The 21,756-nt window shown below is 49.4% G+C and overlaps 1 protein-coding gene across 4 annotated transcripts in view; it reads left to right on the top strand.

Annotated features, from left to right (window-relative positions):
* Window positions 1–566: 566 nt before the first annotated feature.
* Window positions 567–21,756, top strand: part of tubgcp3 (tubulin gamma complex component 3) — an 88,970-nt gene continuing 67,780 nt past the window's right edge. For 3 of the 4 annotated variants that reach the window (XM_067986663.1, XM_067986664.1, XM_067986660.1), the window contains exons 1-3: window positions 567–1,057; window positions 11,848–11,955; window positions 14,556–14,623. In XM_067986663.1, the coding sequence (XP_067842764.1) occupies window positions 982–1,057; window positions 11,848–11,955; window positions 14,556–14,623 (252 nt within the window). In that variant the 5' untranslated portion in view covers window positions 567–981. The remainder of the gene's footprint in view (window positions 1,058–11,847; window positions 11,956–14,555; window positions 14,624–21,756) is intronic. The other variant, XM_067986662.1, reaches the window with a different exon arrangement.

Here is a 21,756-nt window from a genome sequence, read left to right as displayed (position 1 = left end):
CCTGCCCTTACCCCCGCCCCCTCTCACCTCCATGGGCCCCTCCCCTCGGCCCTGCCCCTCTCCCGGCCCCTCCCCTCGGCCCCGCCCCTCTCCCTGGGCCCCTCCCCTCTGCCTGCCCTTACCCCCGCCCCCTCTCACCTCCATGGGCCCCTCCCCTCGGCCCTGCCCCTCTCCCGGCCCCTCCCCTCGGCCCCGCCCCTCTCCCTGGGCCCCTCCCCTCTGCCTACCCTTACCCCCGCCCCCTCTCACTTCCATAGGTCCCGCCCCTCGGGCCCTCCCCTCGGCCCGTCCTTACCCCGCCCCCTCTCAACTCCCTGGCCCCCTCTCCTGGGCCCCGCCTCTCTCCCCGGCCCCTCCCCTCAGCCATGCCCCTCTCTCTGGCCCCTCCCCACGGCCCACCCTTTCCCCCGCCCACTCTCAACTCCATGGGCCCCTCCCCTCTCATCGCCCCTGGGCCCCACCCCTCTCCCCGGTCCCTCCCCTCGGCCCCGCCCCTCTCGCTTGGCCCCGCCCCTCTCCCCGCGGTTTGTGCCTCTGGCCCGGAACTGGAAACCCGCACTTCCGCCCTAGTCCCGCCGGTTCTCAAAAACATGGCGCCGTCTGAGCTCGCGAGTCTGAGGGAGAGAGAGCGACCCGAGACCGGGGACGGGGCCTGAGAGCGACCCGAGACCGGGGACGGGGCCTGAGAGCGACCCGAGACCGGGGACGGGGCCTGAGAGCGACCCGAGACCGGGGACGGGGCCTGAGAGCGACCCGAGACCGGGGACGGGGCCTGAGAGCGACCCGAGACCGGGGACGGGGCCTGAGAGCGACCCGAGACCGGGGACGGGGCCTGAGAGCGACCCGAGACCGGGGACGGGGCCTGAGAGCGACCCGAGACCGGGGACGGGGCCTGAGAGCGACCCGAGACCGGGGACGGGGCCTGAGGAAGCGACCCGAGACCGGGGACGGGGCCTGAGGAAGCGACCGGCGGTGTGAGCGATGGCGAACGTGGATCACAAGTCTCCGAACCTGCTGCTGCAGAGCCTGTGCTGCCGGATCCTGGGCCGGGGTGAGGGTGAGTGGGGCCGGGGGGCGGATGAAGCCGGTGACTTGCGGCACCATCACCTGCGGGTCCGGCTACGCGAGCAGACGAGGGAAACGAGTGACTGTCCATCGGAGAGTGGACGGAGGCAGTGCAGGGACCCCCGGGAGTGGGGAGAATGGACAGGAGGCAGTGCAGGGACCCCCGGGAGTGGGGAGAATGGACACGAGGCAGTGCAGGGACCCCCGGGAGTGGGGAGAATGGACAGGAGGCAGTGCAGGGACCCCCGGGAGTGGGGAGAATGGACAGGAGGCAGTGCAGGGACCCCCGGGAGTGGGGAGAGTGGACAGGAGGCAGTGCAGGGACCCCCGGGAGTGGGGAGAATGGACACGAGGCAGTGCAGGGACCCCCAGGAGTGGGGAGAATGGACAGGAGGCAGTGCAGGGACCCCCGGGAGTGGGGAGAGTGGACACGAGGCAGTGCAGGGACCCCCGGGAGTGGGGAGAGTGGACGGAGGCAGTGCAGGGACCCCCGGGAGTGGGGAGAGTGGACGGAGGCAGTGCAGGGACCCCCGGGAGTGGGGAGAGTGGACAGGAGGCAGTGCAGGGACCCCCGGGAGTGGGGAGAGTGGACGGAGGCAGTGCAGGGACCCCCGGGAGTGGGGAGAGTGGACGGAGGCAGTGCAGGGACCCCCGGGAGTGGGGAGAGTGGACGGAGGCAGTGCAGGGACCCCCGGGAGTGGGGAGAGTGGACGGAGGCAGTGCAGGGACCCCCGGGAGTGGGGAGAGTGGACGGAGGCAGTGCAGGGACCCCCGGGAGTGGGGAGAGTGGACAGGAGGCAGTGCAGGGACCCCCGGGAGTGGGGAGAGTGGACGGAGGCAGTGCAGGGACCCCTGGGAGTGGGGAGAGTGGACACGAGGCAGTGCAGGGACCCCCGGGAGTGGGGAGAGTGGACAGGAGGCAGTGCAGGGACCCCTGGGAGTGGGGAGAGTGGACGGAGGCAGTGCAGGGACCCCCGGGAGTGGGGAGAGTGGACGGAGGCAGTGCAGGGACCCCCGGGAGTGGGGAGAGTGGACACGAGGCAGTGCAGGGACCCCCGGGAGTGGGGAGAGTGGACACGAGGCAGTGCAGGGACCCCCGGGAGTGGGGAGAGTGGACACGAGGCAGTGCAGGGACCCCCAGGAGTGGGGAGAGTGGACGGAGGCAGTGCAGGGACCCCCGGGAGTGGGGAGAGTGGACAGGAGGCAGTGCAGGGACCCCCGGGAGTGGGGAGAGTGGACACGAGGCAGTGCAGGGACCCCCGGGAGTGGGGAGAATGGACAGGAGGCAGTGCAGGGACACCCAGGAGTGGGGAGAGTGGACAGGAGACAGTGCAGGGACCCCCGGGAGTGGGGAGAGTGGACAGGAGGCAGTGCAGGGACCCCTGGGAGTGGGGAGAGTGGACAGGAGGCAGTGCAGGGACCCCTGGGAGTGGGGAGAGTGGACAGGAGGCAGTGCAGGGACCCCCGGGAGTGGGGAGAGTGGACGGAGGCAGTGCAGGGACCCCTGGGAGTGGGGAGAATGGACAGGAGGCAGTGCAGGAACCCCCGGGAGTGGGGAGAGTGGACAGGAGGCAGGGCAGGGACCCCCGGGAGTGGGGAGAATGGACAGGAGGCAATGCAGGGACCCCCAGGAGTGGGGAGAATGGACAGGAGGCAGTGCAGGGACCCCCGGGAGTGGGGAGAATTGACAGGAGGCAGTGCAGGGACCCCCGGGAGTGGGGAGAGTGGACGGAGGCAGTGCAGGGACCCCCGGGAGTGGGGAGAGTGGACGGAGGCAGTGCAGGGACCCCCAGGAGTGGGGAGAATGGACAGGAGGCAGTGCAGGGACCCCCAGGAGTGGGGAGAGTGGACAGGAGACAGTGCAGGGACCCCCGGGAGTGGGGAGAGTGGACAGGAGGCAGTGCAGGGACCCCCAGGAGTGGGGAGAGTGGACAGGAGGCAGTGCAGGGACCCCCGGGAGTGGGGAGAGTGGACGGAGGCAGTGCAGGGACCCCTGGGAGTGGGGAGAATGGACAGGAGGCAGTGCAGGGACCACCGGGAGTGGGGAGAGTGGACAGGAGGCAGTGCAGGGACCCCCGGGAGTGGGGAGAGTGGACAGGAGGCAGTGCAGGGACCCCCAGGAGTGGGGAGAGTGGACAGGAGGCAGTGCAGGGACCCCTGGGAGTGGGGAGGGTGGACAGGAGGCGGTGCAGGGACCCCCGGGAGTGGGGAGAGTGGACAGGAGGCAGTGCAGGGACCCCCGGGAGTGGGGAGAGTGGACAGGAGGCAGTGCAGGGACCCCCGGGAGTGGGGAGAGTGGACAGGAGGCAGTGCAGGGACCCCCGGGAGTGGGGAGAGTGGACGGAGGCAGTGCAGGGACCCCTGGGAGTGGGGAGAGTGGACAGGAGGCAGTGCAGGGACCCCCAGGAGTGGGGAGAGTGGACAGGAGGCAGTGCAGGGACCCCCGGGAGTGGGGAGAGTGGACAGGAGGCAGTGCAGGGACCCCCGGGAGTGGGGAGAGTGGACGGAGGTAGTGCAGGGACCCCTGGGAGTGGGGAGAGTGGACAGAGGCAGTGCAGGGACCCCCGGGAGTGGGGAGAATGGACAGGAGGCAGTGCAGGGACCCCCGGGAGTGGGGAGAATGGACAGGAGGCAGTGCAGGGACCCCCGGGAGTGGGGAGAGTGGACAGGAGGCAGTGCAGGGACCCCCGGGAGTGGGGAGAGTGGACAGGAGGCAGTGCAGGGGCCCCCGGGAGTGGGGAGAATGGACAGGAGGCAATGCAGGGACCCCCAGGAGTGGGGAGAATGGACAGGAGGCAGTGCAGGGACCCCCAGGAGTGGGGAGAATGGACAGGAGGCAGTGCAGAGACCCCCGGGAGTGGGGAGAGTGGATGGAGGCAGTGCAGGGACCCCCGGGAGTGGGGAGAGTGGACAGGAGGCAGTGCAGGGGCCCCCGGGAGTGGGGAGAATGGACAGGAGGCAATGCAGGGACCCCCAGGTGTGGGGAGAATGGACAGGAGGCAGTGCAGGGACCCCCAGGAGTGGGGAGAATGGACAGGAGGCAGTGCAGAGACCCCCGGGAGTGGGGAGAGTGGATGGAGGCAGTGCAGAGACTCCTGGGAGTGTTAAATTGACAAACTGCAATTCAGTACCGAATCCCTGTGACAATGACAAGTTGTAGGAGGGTAACTGGGAGCAAACCCCCGGTACTGGGAGGAAGGGACTGCCGCAGGGTGGGAGTGAGATGTAGAAACGCATCAGCAATCAGGGATTGTACAAGCAGGAGAATAGACGGGCAACTGAGGGTCTTGAATGTTGGGTTGCCTCCCAGCTGCCAGGATATGGGGGGGTCTCATAGAGTCGTTGCAGAGGAAGCTGGGGAGGGAAGAGGAACATCCAGACCTCATGGCTCCTGTTGATACCAATGACACAAGGAATAGAATTGGAGTCCTGCATAGGGAGTTTCAGCAATTAGGTGATCAGTCTGAATAGGACCTCTCCTCGAGGGTAGGACTCTCAGGATAATGCCCAGTGCCAGGTTACATAGGAGTAGTAAGGTGAGGGAGTTAAATGTGTGGCTGGAGAGATGGTATAAGAGGGAAGGATTCAGATTCCTGGGACATTGGGACCAGTCTGGGTAAGAGTGATGTAAGTGGAAAGAAGGTAGTGTGTCCAGGGCTGCTTTCTGGATCAGTGTCTTTTTCATTCAATAGGATCTAGTTCTAGTAATGGAGTGGGGCAATTTAGAATAGAAAAACATTTAGGGAACAGCAACTTTAACTTAACACTGAGGGAGTGCTGTGCTGTCAGAGGTACCGTCTTTCAGATGAGACGTCAAACCAAGGCCTGCCCCCTCAGGTGGACATAAGTTCTGACCAATATTTATCCCTCAGCCAACATCACTAAAACAGATTAACTGGTTATTATCTCATTGCTATTTGTGGGACTTTGCTGTGCAAAAAATGGCTGCTGTGTTTCCTACATTACAACAGTGACTACACTTCAAAAGTCCTTAATTTTCTGTAAAGCATTTTGGGACGTCCTGAGGTGATGAAAGGTGCTATATAAATGCAAGTCCTTTCTTTCTATAATTACTTCTGATTATGAAAATTAAAAAGAGGAGGGAACAGTCAAAGATAAAGGTACTTGACTGGAAAAAGTCACTTTCTACCAGACAAAAAGGAACTCACTCATGGAAAGAAAAATTGGCAAATGAACACTTGGAACCTTTCAGTGATGATTAGGAGAACAACAGCTACTTGTGTTTATATAGCACCTTTTAACGTAGTAAAATGTCCCATGGTGCTTCACAGGAATGATAGGGAGGGGCGAGGCCATGGAGGGATTTGGAAACAAGGATGAGAATTTTAAAATCGAGACGTTCTCGGACTGGGAGAGATTGTAGGTCAGCGAGCACAGGGGTGATGGGTAAACGGGACTTGGTGCGAGTTAGGATACGGGCAGCAAAGTTTTGGATGTGCTCAAGTTTATGGAGGGTGGAAGATGGGAGGCCGGCCAGGAGAGCATTGGAATAGTCTAGTCTAGAGGCAACAAAGGCATGGATGAGGGTTTCAGTAGCAGATGAGCTGAGGTAGGGGTGGAGACGGGTGATGTTACGGAGGTGGAAGTAGGCGCTCTTGGTGATGGAGCGGATATGTGGTCAGAACCTCATCTCAGGGTCAAATATGACACCAAGGTTGTGAATGGTCTGGTTCAGCCTCAGACAGTGGCCAGGGAGAGGGATGGAGTCGGTGGCTAGGGAACGGAGTTTACGGCGGGGACTGAAGACAATGGCTTCGGTCTTCCCAATATTTAGTTGGAGGAAACTTTTGCTCGGACAAGCAGAAAGTCTTTATACGTGAAAGACAGTGGAGGGGTCGAGGGAGGTGGTTGTGTGGTAGAGCCGGGTGTTGTCAGCGTACATGTGGAACCTGACATGTTTTCGGATGATGTCGCCGAGGAGCAGCATGTAGATGAGAAATAGTAGGGGCCAAGGATGGATCCTTGGGTGACTCCAGAGGTAATGGTGCGGGAGCGGGAAGATAAGCCAATACAGGTGATTCTCCGGCTACGACTGGATAGATAAGAACGGAACCTGACGAGCATAGTCCCACTCACTCACCTGACGAAGGAGGTAAGCTCCGAAAGCTTGTGATTTTCAAATAAAACTGTTGGACTATAACCTGGTGTTGTAAGAATCCTTAAATTTGTCCACCCCAGTCCATCACCGGCATCTCCACATCATCTGCTAGACGACAGAGGAGATGCGTTGGAGGAGGATGGTGTGGTCAACCGTGTCAAAGGCTGCAGGCAGGTCGAGAAGGATGAGGAGGGATAGTTTACGATTGTCACAGTCACATAGGATGTCATTTGTGACTTTGATAAGGGCCGTTTAAGTACTGTGGCAGGGGAAATCTGATCTGAGGGATTCAAACATGGAGTTGCGGGAAGGGTGTACACGGATTTGGGAGGTGACAACACGTTCAAGGACTTTGGAGAGGAGAGGAAAGGGAGGTTGGCGATGGGGCAGTAGTTTGCAAGGACAGAGGGGTCAAGGGTGGGTTTCTTGAGGAGGGGGGTGATGATGGCTGATTTGAAGGGATGGAGAACAGTACCTGAGGAGAGGGAACGTTTACAATATCAGTTAACATGAGGCTGGGAAGGGAAGTTGGGTGGTCAACAGTTTAGTGGGAATAGGGTCGAAGGAGCAGGAGGTGGGTCTCATGGTCAAGATGAGCTCAGAGAGGGCATGAGGGGAGATAGGAGAGAAACTAGAGAAAGATGCGAGTTCAGACCTAGGGCAGGGGGGAACCGTAGGAGAAGTTTGGCTCGGTGGGCTAGGGGAAGGGAGGGAAGCGGCAGAGGCAGCTAAACGGATGGTCTCAATCTTAGTGAGAAAGAAGTCCGTGAGCTCCTCGTACATTTCATTGGAGGTGAGGGTGTAGGGGCAAGGGAGAGGGGTTTAAGAAGATGGTATGTAGTGAAGAGAAGTGGGGGGTTACCTTTGCCAGGGTGATCCTGGAATAGTGAGCAGTTTTGGCAGAGGAGAGTAGGACTCGATGGTGTTTTATGTGATCCAGCCAGATCTGGCGATGAATGGCTAAACCAGTTGTCTTCCATAAACGTTCAAGTTTGCATCCTTTGGACTTAAGGGAGCAGAGATGAGGGGCTCACCAGGGGGAACAACCAGAGTGAGAGAGAATGATGGTTTTAATGGGGGACAAGGACATCAAAGGTGAAGGTGAGGGTGTGATTGAGCAGATCGATAGCTGCAGAATTGTCGTGGTGAATGGAGGGCCAAAGGCTAGACAATTGGGAATTTGAAAGTGCAATTGCAAGTGACTTGGGGGAAGAGTTTTTTTCATCGGTGGACACAGAAGGAAGTGGGGTTGGGAGGGGGAAGGGAGATGTAGGTGGAGAGGGATATAAAGTAGTGATCAGAGATGGCCGTATCTAATTGATGTGGGAGTAGAGAGGCCACGTGAGATGGCAAGGTCAAGCGGATGGCCGTGAATACAGGTAGGGGAGTTTATATGGAGGAAGAGATTGAGAGGATAGGAGGGTAGTGAACTCAGAGGAGAGAGATACCGACTCGATATATTCCCACAAGAGTGAAGAAGGTCATCAAAATCTGGAGTTCCTTGGAGAGTAGAAAAATTAAACTGAGATTTAAAACGGAGGGATAAAAGATAAATCTGGCTGATAATATGAAAGAAAGTCAAATGAAATACAGAAAATATAGAGGGGAAGGAAAAAAATATTCGGAAGGCTGAGAGTGTATGAAGAGCGGGGAGTCAGAAGAGAGTAAAGTTGAAAGCAGCAAGAGGGGGAGGACCCAGGGGAAATTTACAGTACAAATAGTTGTTCAAGAACTAGTGAAAGGGAAAAGCATAGAGCAGCAGAAAGAAAGTGTACTTTAGGCACTACAGATAAAGTGAAAACTAGAAGGTGTAAAGCGATTAACCCAGCATCAAAGCTGAAGGACAGGCTAGGGTGTGTGGCCCAACTAAGAGTTCTATATACAAACGCACAGACTATAAGGAATAAATTAAATTAACTACAGGCACAAATTCAAATTGGAAGGTATGACATGATAGCTATTACTGAGACATGGCTGCAGGATGGTCAGCATTGGGAACTAAATATACCGGGTTATAAGGTCTGCAGGAGAGATAGGAAAAATGGAAGAGGAGGAGGAGTAGCCTTAGTGATTAGAGATGAAATCACTTCAATGATAAAGGAGGATATAACGAGAGGTAAGCAGCCAACAGAGACCTTATGGGTTGAATTGAGAAATAGGAAAGGATCTAAGAATGTAGTGGGAGTTGTGTATAGGAACCCTGGCAGCAGCTCTGAAGTGCTAGATTGTATAAATGCAGAGACTAGACAAGCATGTAACAAAGGCATAGTGGTCTTAATGGGGGACTTCAACCTTCACGTAGATTGGGAAAAGCAGACTAGCAACTGTCAGAAAGGTAGTCAATTTCTTGAGTGTGTCCGGGATAGTTTTCTACAGCAGTATGTCCTAGAGGCAACAAGGGGGCAAGCCATACTAGATTTAGTAATGAGTAATGAACCAGATTTAGTTAATGGCTTAACTGTGCGTAAACATCTATCCAATAGCGATCATAACATGATCGAGTTCAAGGTAGTGTTTGAAAGGGAAAAAAGTGAATCAGCTGCTAAGATTCTAGACTTGGGTAAGGCCGACTTCAATGGGATGAGACAGAGACTGTCCACAGTAAACTGGGCAAATCTGTTAATGGGCAAAATGACTGATGATCAGTGGGAAATGTTTAAAGAAACATTTAACGTGATACAGAATTGGTTTATACCCCTGAGGGGCAAGAACTCTACTTGCCAAAAAAAACAGCCATGGTCAACTAAAGAGGTAAGGGACAGTATAAGATATAAGGAAAGGGCATACAAAAAGGCAAAAAATGGCACAGGTCCTGGCGAATGGGAAAGATACAAAGATCAACAAAGGGTCACAAAACAGATAGTAAGAGCTACATAAAGAGAGTATGAAAAGAAACTTGCAAGGGATACCAAAACCAATACGAAGAACTTTTATAGTTATATTAGGAAAAAGGGTGGTCAGGAGCAGTGTTGGCCCCTTAAAAACTGAAAGTGGGGCTATTGTCATTGACAATGGGGAAATGGCGGACATGTTGAACAATTACTTTGCGTCAGTATTTACAGCAGAAAAAGAGGATAGCATGCCGGAAATCCTAAGAAAACTAATATTGAATAGGGGACAGGGACTCAATAAAATTAACATAGGTAAAACAACATTAATGAAGAAAATAATAGCACTAAAGAGTGACAAATCCCCAGGACCAGATGGTTTCCATCCCAGGGTTTTAAAGGAAGTAGGTGAGCACATTGCAGATGCCCTAACTATAATCTTTCAAAGTTCTTTAGATTCAGGAACCGTCCTTCTAGATTGGAAAATTGCACGTCACTCCGCTTTTTAAGAAAGGAGAGAGAGAGGGAAACCAGGAAATTATAGGCCAGTTAGCTTAACATCAGTTGTGGGGAAAATGCTGGAGTCTATAATTAAGGATAGGGTGACTGAACACCTTGAAAATTTTCAGTTAATCAGAGAGAGCCAGCATGGATTTGTGAAAGGTAGGTCGTGCCTGACAAACCTGATTGAATATTTTGAAGAGGTGACTAAAGTAGTGGACAGGGGAATGTCAATGGATGTTATTTATATGGACTTCCAGAAGGCATTTGATAAGGTCCCACATAAAAGACTGTTAGCTAAGATCGAAGCCCATGGAATAGAGGGAAAAGTACGGACTTGGTTCGGAAGTTGGCTCAGCGAAAGGCGACAGAGAGTAGGGATAATGGGTAGATACTCACATTGGCAGGATGTGACTAGTGGAGTCCCACAGGGATCTGCCTTGGGGCCTCAATTATTCACAATATTTATTAATGACTTAGATGAAGGCATAGAAAGTCACATATCTAAGTTTGCCGATGACACAAAGATTGGTGGCATTGTAAGCAGTGTGGATGAAAACATAAAATTACAAAGGGATATTGATAGATTAGGTGAATGGGCAAAACTGTGGCAAATGGGCAGTCATCCACTTTGGGCCAAAAAAGGATAGAACAGGGTACTTTCTAAATGGTAAAATGTTAAAAACAGTGGATGTCCAAAGGGACTTGGGGGGTTCAGGTACATAGATCATTGAGGTGTCATGAACAGGTGCAGAAAATAATCAATAAGGCTAATGGAATGCTGGCATATATGTATGTATGTATGGTATGTATGTATGTAAGTAATATATAGAAGACTAGAGTATATGGGGGCAGAAGTTATGCTGCAGCTATACAAAACCCTGGTTAGACCACACCTGGAGTACTGTGAGCAGTTCTGGGCACCGCAACTACGGAAGGACATATTGGCCTTGGAGGGAGTGCAGCGTGGGTTTACTAGAATGATACCCGGACTTCAAGGGTTAAGTTACGAGGAGAGATTACACAAACTGGGGTTGTATTCTCTGGAATTTCGAAGGTTACGGGGTGATCTGATAGAAGTTTATAAGATATTAAGGGGAACAGATAGGGTGGATAGAGAGAATGTATTTCTGCTGGTTGGGGATTCTGGGACTAGGGGGCACAGTCTTAGAGCCAGACCTTTCAGGATTGAGATTAGAAAACATTTCTACACACAAAGGGTTGTCGAAGTTTGGAACTCTCTTCCGCAAACGGCAATTGATACTAGCTCAATTGCTAATTTTGAATCTGAGATAGATAGCTTTTGGCTGACCAAAGGCATTAAGGGATATGAGCCGAAGGCAGGTATATGTAGTTAGATCACGGATCTTATCAAATGGCGGATCAGGCTCGAGGGGCTGAATGGCCTACTCCTGTTCCTATGTTCCTAAGAAAAACTGTCAGGTAACAGGAAAATAGCAAAGGATTTTAGAAACAAATAAAAACTAAAGTAGTTGAAGAAAGTGTAAGGCTGAATAGAGATGTAAAAGGTAACCTTACAGGATGAAGGGATGACATGTTTGTGGAGGGGATAATGAATACTCACATGGAAAGACACAAGTTAATTAAGACAGCCAGGATGGATGTGTAAACAGCAAGTCTGCCAAATTTAAGAGTTCTTTGTGGAAGAAATCAAGTGTATCAATAAAGGAAATGCAGTGGGTATGGTGTATGTGGATTTTTAAAAGATGTTTGCTACAGTGCTGTGTAGGAGGCTTTTCAGTAAAATAAAGGTACTTGATATTAAAGGGAATGTGGCAGTGTGGATAGTATGCTGCATGGAGGACATAAAGCAGCGCATGATAGTTAATGAATATTTTTTGGATTAGAGCGATGGAAATAATGGTGATCTCCAAGGGTCAGTATTAGGACCATTGCTCTGAATGTAAACAAATGATCTAAACTGAAAAGAGGGAGACAAAATCAAAATTTGAAGACAGACATAAAGAGGGAGTATGGTTTACTGTGCAGAGGATGTAAGCAATTTCAAGAGGACATAGGGTAGTAGATTGGGCAGATGGATGTGAGATTAAATTTAATGTGGAGAAATGTGAGGTGACAGGTTTTGGGATGAATAAGGAAAGGACATGCACTGAATGGTATATTTCCAATGGATCTGTCGTATCTGAAAATGACAAAATTTTTGTCTTTTATCATTCTGAATGCAGGGGACTGTTAGTAAGAACTTTATTTTTCTGTATCATGGTTTTTATGGCCAACTTTGTAGTTTGATTTCATTTCTCATCGGACCTGTGGGCCTGAATTGTCTTTATCGTGTGCAATTGTGTTTTACAGCTGATGTGGCTCAACAATTCCAATATGCTGTGAGAGTTATTGGAAGTAATTTTGCTCCCACTGTGGAAAGGGATGAATTTCTTGTGGCTGAAAAGATTAAGAAAGAAAGTAAGTGGCCTTCTTTAACCATCTCCGTAATGTATGAAAACACTACTGCTTGCTATGGTGGTTAAGGGAGGAGAACTTGAAAGGGAGAGGCTATCTCCAAGTAAACTTACTGGTTCCTTGAATAAACCATTTTGTTCGGAAGCAAATAAAGTAGATCCAGGAAACAGAACTAGTTTTATCCCACTCAGGGATCAACATTAAGGTAGGAAGAAGAAGAAAACCCCAGAGTAGACTGGATATGGATCTAAATGGAAGGGTGGGCTCACGAGGGTGAAAGGCCTTTTCTTATTCCTACCTTATGTTGTATGGAATGTCCGATCGTCCCTTATGAAGCCGAGAGTGTTTCATTCTTCACTGACGTTTCAGCTCACTTCAATGAAAGCAAACTGGAGCAAAAGAACACAGGTTGATCCATCTCGGCCTCCTCCCGATATCCCCACCATCACAGAAGCCAGTCTTCAGCCAATTCGATTCACTCCAGGTGATATCAAGAAACGGCTGAGTGCACTGGGTACAGCAAAGGCTATGGGCCCCGAAAACATCCCGGCTGTAGTGCTGAAGACTTGTGCTCCAGAACTAGTTGCGCCTCTAGCCGAGCTGTTCCAGTACAGCTACAACACTGGCATCTACCTAACAATGTGGAAAATTGCCCAGGTATGTCCTGTCCACAAAAAGCAGTACAAATCCAATCCGGCCAATTACCGCCCCATCAGTCTGCTCTCAATTGTCAGCAAAGTGATGGAAGGTGTCGTTGACAGTGCTATCAAGCGGCACTTACTCACCAATAACCTGCTCACCGATGCTCAGTTTGGGTTCCGCCAGGACCACTCTGCTCCAGACCTCATTACAGCCTTGGTCCAAACATGGACATAAGAGCTGAATTCCGGAGGTAAGGTGAGAATGACTGCCCTTGACATCAAGGCAGCATTTGACCGAGTGTGGTACCAAGGAGCCCAGGTAAAATTGAAGTCAATGGGAATCGGGGAAAGCTCTCCAGTGGCTGGAGTCATACCTAGCATAAAGGAAGATGGTCGTGGTTGTTGGAGGCCAATCATCTCAGCCCCAGGACATTGCTGCAGGAGTTCCTCAGGGCAGTGTCCGAGGCCCAACCATCTTCAGCTGCTTCATCAATGACCTTCCCTCCATCATGAGGTCAGAAATGGGGATGTTCACTGATGATTGCACAGTGTTCAGTTCCATTCACAACCCCTCAAATAATGAAGCAGTCGGAGCCTGCATGCAGCAAGACCTGGACAACGTCCAGGCTTGGGCTCATAAGTGGCAAGTAACACTTGCGCCAGATAAGTGCCAGGCAATGACCATCTCCAACAAGAGAGAGTCTAACCATCTCCCCATGACATTCAACGGCATTACCATCACCGAATCCCCCAACATCAACATCCTGGGGGTCACCATTGACCAGAAACTTAACTGGACCAGCCATATAAATACTGTGGCTACGAGAGCACGTCAGAGGCTGGGTATTCTGTGGTGAGTGTCTCACCTCCTGACTCCCCAAAGCCTTTCCACCATCTACAAGGCACAAGTCAGGAGTGTGATGGAATGCTCTCCACTTGCTTGGATGAGTGCAGCTCCAACAACACTCAAGAAACTCGACACCATCCAAGATGAAGCAGCCCGCTTGATTGGCACCCCATCCACCACCCTAAACATTCACTCCTTTCATTGCCAATGCACTGTGGCTGCAGTGTGTACCATCCACAGGATGCACTGCAGCAACTCACCAAGGCTTCTTCGACAGCACCTCCCAAACCCGTGACCTCTACCACCTTGAAGGACAAGGGCAGCAGGAACATGGGAACAATACCGCCTGCACGTTCCCCACCAAGTCCAAGTCACACATCATCCCAACTTGAAAATATATCACCGTTCCTTCATCGTCGCTGGGTCAAAATCCTGGAACTCCCTTCCTAACAGCACTGGGAGAACCGTCACCACACGGACTGTAGCGGTTCAAGAAGGCGGCTCACCACCACCTTCTCAAGGGGAATTAGGGATAGGCAATAAATGCCAGCCTCGTCAGCGACGCCCACATCCCACGAACGAATAAACAAAAAGGTTTCATTGTTCTAGTGTGAGGAGATTCCAGGCGGAAACCATATACCTTCATGTTGTAGGAAAGAAACATTTGATGGGGGCATGTTTACTGGAGCAGCCTTGCAAATCTTCTGTTGGAGAAGCTGCCAGCCCTTCCCAGAATCTCAACTGCAGGAAGTGTGTGGCCCAGGGATGGACTTGTACGTGGTTAGGAAACGGGTAGCATATAGAGGACAGCAACTTAAGTAAAATCTTCAACCGCAAGTTCAGTGGTTTGAATGGATTGTGATGGGAATAAAGAATGGAATGTGATGGGAATAAAGAATGGAATATAATTAAAGCATACCACAATGCTCCTGACCTTTCACTTAAACTTAATGGAACATCATTTTTAAATTAGTAAAATACTGTTAACCTTTTAAATTTTGAGTTTCTCGGCACTTGTGATGTGCAGAATTGAAGTTGGGAGCATGGCTTCATAAACTAGTGGTTTACAGATTTTGAAAATGATGTTTTCACTGTGCTAGTGCTCTCTCTTACAGTGGTACGGCAGAGAAGGGAGGCAGATGCTGCTTTGTTTTCAGAACTTCACCGTAAACTGCAGTCACAGGTAAGAATTAACCAAGTTCAGCTGTTGCATGGAAGAAAACGAGTGAGATACATCGCTGCACGACTTCCCTGTACGCAAGTGCCTAGTCTCAGGTGCCTCTGCTTAACATGGAAACATAGAAAATAGGAGCAGGAGCAGGAGTAGGCCTTCGGCCCTTCGATCCTGCTCCGCCATTCAATATGATCATGGCTGATCCTCTATCTCAATACCATATTCCTGCTCTCCCTATACCCCTTGATCCTGCAGATTGGAGGGTGGCAAATGTAACCCCACTATTTAAAAAAGGAAGGAGAGAAAACAGAGAACTACAGACCGGTTAACCTAACATTAATAGTAGAGAAACTGCTAGAGTCTGCTAGATAACAGGACACTTAGAAAATATCAACGGGATTAGACAAAGTCAACATGGATTTATGAAAGAGAAATTGTGTTTGACAAACGTACTGGAGTTTTTTGAGGATGTAACTGGTAGAATAGATAAGGGAGAACCAGTGGATGTGGTTTATTTGGATTTTCAGAAGGCCTTTGATAAAGTCCCACATAAGAGGTGAGTGTGCAAAATTAAAGCACATGGGATTGGGGGTAATATACTTTCATGGATTGAAAATTGGTTAAAAGACAGGAAACAGAGAGTAGGAATAAATGGGTCTTTTTTGGTGTGGCAGGCAGTGACTAGTGGGGTACAGCAGGGATCAGTGCTTGGGCCCCTGCTATTCACAAGATATATCAATGATTTGGATAAGGGAAGCAAATGTAATATTTACTGATGAGACAAAACTAGGTGGGGTTGTGAGTTGAGGAGGATGCAAAGAGGCTTCAAGGCGATTTAGACAAGTTGAGTGAGTGGGCAAATACATGGCAGATGCAGTATAATGTGGATAAATGTGAAGTTATCCACTTCGGAAGGAAAAACAGAAAGGCAGAGTATTATTTAAATGGTGATAGGTTGGGAAATGTTGATGTTCAAAGGGACCTGGGTGTCCTTGCACACCAGTCACTGAAAGCAAACATGCAGGTGCAGCAAGCAGTTCGGAAGGCAAATGGTATGTTGGCCTTCATTGCAAGTGGATTTGAGGAGAGGAGCAAGGATGTCGTACTGCAGTTATACAGGGCCTAGGTGAGACCACTCCTGGAGTATTGTGTGCAGTTTTGGTCTCCTTACCTAAGAAAGGATATACTTGCCACAGAGGGAGTGCAGCGAAGGTTCACCAGACTGATTCCTGGGATGGCAGGACTGTCGTATGAGGAGAGATTGGGTCGACTCGGCCTGTATTCACTCGAGTTTAGAAGAATGAGAGGGGATCTCATTGAAACACATAAAATTCTGACAGGGCTAGACAGACTGGATGCAGGGAGGATGTTTTTCCTGGCTGGGGGGTCCAGAACAAGGGGTCACAGTCTCAGGATACGGGGTAGGACATTTAGGACTGAGATGAGGAGAAATTTCTTCATTCAGAGGGTGGTGAACCTGTGCCATTCTCTACCACAGAAGGCTGTGGAGGCCAAGTCACTGAATATATTTAAGAAGGAGCTAGATAGATTTCTAGACACAAAAGGCATCAAGGGGTATGTAAGAGAGAGCGGGAATATGGTAGAGATAAAGGATCAGCCATGATCACATTGAATCGCGGAGCAGGCTCGAAAGGCCGAACGGCCTACTCCTGCTCCTATTTTCTATATTTCCATGATGCCTTTTGTGTCTAGAAATCAATCTATCTCCTTAAATATATTCAGTGACTTGGCCTCCACAGCCTTCTGTGGTGGAGAATGGCACAGGTTCACCACCCTCTGAATGAAGAAATTTCTCCTCATCTCAGTTCTAAATGCCCTACCCCATATCCTGAGACTGTGACCCCTCGTCCTAGATCCACTCCCAGCCAGGGGAAACAGCCTCCCTGCATCCAGTCTGTCTAGCCCTGTCAATTTTATACATTTCAATGAGATAATGCTTGATCTATTTTGAGTTCTAGAACTTGCTATTTGAGGAACTGAATTTGCAAATATGCATCCTACCATTCCTACCATTATTTTACATGGAATGGAAGTAACGCTAATGGGTCTGTAGTGGCCTGTAGCCGTTTTGTCATCCTTTTTAAATATGGGTGCACCACATTAGCCTGCTTCCAATCTACTGGTACCTCCCCAGCGTCTAATGGTTCCTGCATAACAATCGTTAGTACCTCTCACGTCTCCTCCATAGTCTGTCTCAGCACTCTAGGATAAATAGGGATAAATACCATCTGATTTTGAGCCCATTTTCCCCGTCTTGGACTTCCATCCCATTTATAATTAAGTCATTAATTTTACTTGAGTACTTCGAGGAAGCAATTCGACTATTTACTATTTTGTGCTTATCCTCTGTTTCAAGCCAATTTGCATTTTTTATGGCTTCACTTCTTCCCTGACTGCCCTCTGCTGTTATGTTTTATGTCTGTGGCTATGCTTTTTTGCACCTCAGCACCCTTTTTAATATGTTTCTGCGTGTTCTTCCATTCATCGCAGCGAGTCCCTTCCCTTTTCTCCCCGCGCGATTTGAAAGTTTTTTTTACTCACTTCACTTCTGATTTGTCTGTTAATCCATTTCAGATTATGTTTGTTTAGTTTGAGCTTCTTCAATCTAGGTATCTATTTATCCCACATTATGCCTTTAAAGGTGTTCTGCTTGTCCTCTACTGAAGTGTATTGAACAACCTCCAGAAATCCTTTTGCTTTAGATGTCCTATTATTTCTTTGATTTTAATTTTTATGTACATACCTGGCTTGTTGATATATCTGAATCCCAGACCATGTTTAACATGTGGTCACTGTCCCCCTAGACTTCCATTTCCTCTGTTATGTGTGTCATTTTCAAATAGCAGGTCAAGATGAGCACTGCTGTTTGCAGCTTCCCTGATACACTGGGTCGTGAAGCAGCCATGTATTACATTTCACTCTGACTCTAATCCACTTGGCCGTTCCCAGTTTATACTTGATTGATTGAAGTCAGCCATAAAAATAACATTTCTGTTCTCGTATCTCTCTCCTATCTCTTCATAGAGCAAGTGGTCCCCCTTGTTGCTTGCTTGGGTGTTCAGTAGCACATCCCTAGTGTTAGCTTGAATTTTTTTCACGGTGAATCTGTTGTGAATATTTGTACCTACCACAGGATCAGTTTTTATCTGCCAGGTTTCCCGAACATATGGATGTGCCATTTCCCGCTCTGGCCAATCTATCTCTTGTGAACGCTCTATACTCCTGTATGTTATCATTACCGTTGTCTACATCCAGCCGTAATATCCTCACTACATTATAGTTCCCTCCAGATCCAACATTTAATTCCCAATGCTTCCAGCATCCGTCTATATGCATTTTGATGTAGATTTGCCTACTTCCATGGTAGGCAGTGTCGGTAGGCAGTGTCTGCCCTTTCATGGTCTCCGGTTCCTGTATGTGTCAGAGTTTCTGTGTCCATACCCACATGTTTACCCTGGGATCTGGTTTCCCCCCTACACCACCAAACTTTCTGGTTTCAAGATTCTCAATTGCTATCTCAATATTCTTCACAAGTCTCTTTGTTGCCACTTGGTTTAGGTGCAACCCACCTGTCCCATACCAGTCCTTTTTAGTTCTGGAAGTGTTGCTGGTTATTTATGAAGTTAGTATTCTCACACCAGGCTGCCAGCCACTCAGTTACATCCTCACACCCCTCCCCCCGATCCTCCTTTCCCAAATGCTGCAAGTGTACCAGGGAATGTTACTTTGCATCCCTCACCTATGCATTTTGAGGTAATCCTTCTATATATGTGGCTTTTAAGGCCCCTATATTACTTCTCTGTTGTTTACCCCTTCATGGACTATACCTCTGCGCCCCTACCTGTCCCTTTCAGTATCCCTTCTAACTGTTCTTCAATATTTTCTGTATGACATACATGGTGTTTCTTTTCCTGAGCAGAGCTTCCTATGATTAGTGTCTCTCCCTGACTTGCGCCGTCAGTTTTTATCTAAGCTATCTTTGGTTTTCTAGCTACCATTTCATCCGAGACATGTTGGACATTGCCTGTTCCTGATTGTAAACTCTTGGGTGGCTTCACAGGCTTCCCGACCTTTGCTACTTTTGCCCACCTTAATCCGTCAGTTAGCTTTACTTCCGTGGTTTCTCTCCGCACTCGTCTATATTTTATGGTAATCTGATCCTGGTTGTACCAGTCTCCAGCTCTGCTCTTTGCTGATGCGCTCTCGAAATCTAATACTAGCCCGGTCTTTTCACTGACCTGTGATGACTGACTTACTGAGTTTAGTACTATCCACTTGTCTCCTATAATCCCCTCACTTTTGTCTGCACTTGTAAGTTGCTGTACTGCTCTCTCTAAAGCCATGAGTCATTCCTTAAGCTGAAAGGTCACTAGATAATTCTCACATCTTTGTCCATTTCTTATTCAGAAATGTCCCACAGCACGAATACCGCATAGCCTCCATTCTTATTATACTTCACTTGGCGTTCCCTTTTTAATCTTATTTCACTTGTTGCCTCTTTTGATTTGATGTCTCTCGGTGTCCCTTATTCCTTTGATTTCTCCCATTTGCCCCTTTTAATTTTACTTCTCTCAGTAAATTTAATTCTCTCAGATACTACCTATTTGATTTTACATCTTTGTCATCCTCTTTTAAGTTTTACTTTTTTAAACTTCCCATGGATGCTCCTCTACAATTAAATTTTCCCTTGGGTGCTTCTTTTTAATTTTTACTGCAGTTAGGCTCATTTAACTTTTCCATATCTCGGTACCCCTTTTTATCTTTTGCTTCACACACTTTTCAATTTAGTTTTCATCACCTGGTCCCCTTTGACTTTCAATTCTCTTTGGCGCGCTCTCATTAAATTTGCTGCTGCCCATTCTCTTTTCAAAGCTCTTTGGATTAATGATGCCTGTTTAGTTCTCTCACTCCCCCTTTTATTTTACTTGGTCTTGCTTAAGCTTTGGAGAGTGGTGTGCTCCCACTGTTGAGTATTACAATGTTTAATTTAATGTTGTTTCTTTACAATCCTGATGGTTACTGATGGAGTCTGTATCTTTCTCTACTTCTTAATGGATCTTTGGAATCCATCTGTCTTGAAGTTTTTGGATTTTTATTTGAGATCGTGGGAGCCTTTCTGAGAAGCAGTCATACCAATGACCAGATCAGTGCATTCGATCAGTAATGGTGCGAGGACTTTTAATCTGATGGAGTTCAGATACTGTCCGTTTCTGGCTGCTTCATCGGACTTGACTACCTCAACTTAGTATCATCTGTGAATTTGACTAACCTGTGTTATGTTTCTGAATCCATTAGTTTATGTAACTTAGAAACTAAAGGAATGCTAGTACCATTTCAGGGGCACTCACTCAGTATATCTCCCCAGCCCAACACTTCCAGATTATCAGCAGGGAGTGTCCTTGAAAGATCCTCAGATTCAACATCTAAGGGAAAAGGTGCTGCCATTGGCCTGTTGGTCAGCATCCATGTTTTCTGCTGTGTTTTTCAGGATGTTTCACCTCTATGGGTATCAGTAGCTGGACCCTGGCTCGTTAAAGCCTTTTGTCTGGAATCGTCATGTGCAGCTAGGCAACAAATATGGGGATGCTATTCATCAACTGGGCTTCATAGCCAACTTTGAGAAGTCCCAACTACAATCCACACACAACCTAGTGTTTTTAGGGGCACAATTCTGGCAGAAAGTCTTTCTACTTTTGGACCAATTCACATTGCTCAAAGAACTGCTGTTGCCCTTTATGTGGTGTGATGGATTGTAGTGACTATGTACACTCTGCCTGGTGCCATCAAAGGTCACCCGTTTAAGGTCAGTTCACCTGCAGCCAGTGGTGTCTCTGCAGACTTCCTCTGTCTTATTCAGTAAGGATTGTCTGAGCTTCGGCCTTTGATACTACCTGGAGACATTGCTACAGCTACTACTTTAATTGATGGTGGTAACGGTTGCTACCCTAGCAATTGGGGCAAGTGGGCGTCGATAGGCTCTGCAGTTCAGGCTTTTCCCCAAAACTTCTCGTATTCACAGCTAGCTTAGTTTCCACGGGCTGACCAAGTTTCTCATGAACCAAAACCTGTACTTTCATTCTCTCAGGTATGGGGTAGTATAAACTTGGTCTATACTAGAGTCTAGCACGTGAGTGCAAAAGACAAAGCTGAAGCGTTTGCAACCATCTTCAGCCAGAAGTGCTGAGTGGATGATCCATCTCGACCTCCTCCCGATAGCCCCACCATCACAGAAGTCAGTCTTCAGCCAGTTCGATTCACTCCACGTGATATCAAGAAACGGCTGAGTGCACTGGATACAGCAAAGGCTATGGGCCCTGACAACATCCCGGCTGTAGTGCTCCAGAACTAGCTGCACATCTAGCCAAACTGTCCCAGTACAGCTACAACACTGGCATCGACTTAACAATGTGGAAAATTGCCCAGGTTACGTCCTGTCCACAAAAGGCAGGACAAATCCAATATGGCCAATTACCGCCCCCATCAGTCTACACTCAATCATCAGCATAGTGATGGAAGGTGTCATTGACAGTGCTATCAAGCGGCACTTACTCACCAATAACCTGCTCACCGATGCTCAGTTTGGGTTCCGCCAGGACCACTCGGCTCCAGACCTCATTACAGCCTTGGCCCAAACATGGACAAAAGAGCTGAATTCCAGAGGTGAGGTGAGAATGAGTGCCCTTGACATCAAGGCAGCACTTGACCGAGTGTGGCACCAAGGAGCCCTAGCAAAATTGCTGTCGATGGGAATCGGGGAAAACTCTCCAGTGGCTGGAGTCATACCTAGCACAAAGGAAGATGGTAGTGGTTGTTGGAGGCCAATCATCTCAGCCCCAGGACATTGCTGCAGGAGTTGCTCAGGGCAGTGTCCTTGGCCCAACCATCTTCAGCTGCTTCATCAATGACCTTCCCTCCATCACAAGGTCAGAAATGGGGATGTTCGCTGATGATTGCACAGTGTTCAGTTCCATTCGCAACCCCTCAGATAATGAAGCGGTCTGTGCCCACATGCAGCAAGACCTGGACAACATCCAGGCTTGGGCTCATAAGTGGCAAGTAACATTCGTGCCAGACAATGACCATCTCCAATGAGAGAGTCTAACCACCTCCCCTTGACATTC

Source organism: Heptranchias perlo, chromosome 6, assembly GCF_035084215.1.
Source record: "Heptranchias perlo isolate sHepPer1 chromosome 6, sHepPer1.hap1, whole genome shotgun sequence".
Taxonomy (NCBI): Eukaryota; Metazoa; Chordata; class Chondrichthyes; order Hexanchiformes; family Hexanchidae; genus Heptranchias; species Heptranchias perlo.
The sequence above is the reverse complement of the archived record's forward strand: the minus strand, read 5'-3'. Positions and strand labels throughout refer to the sequence as shown.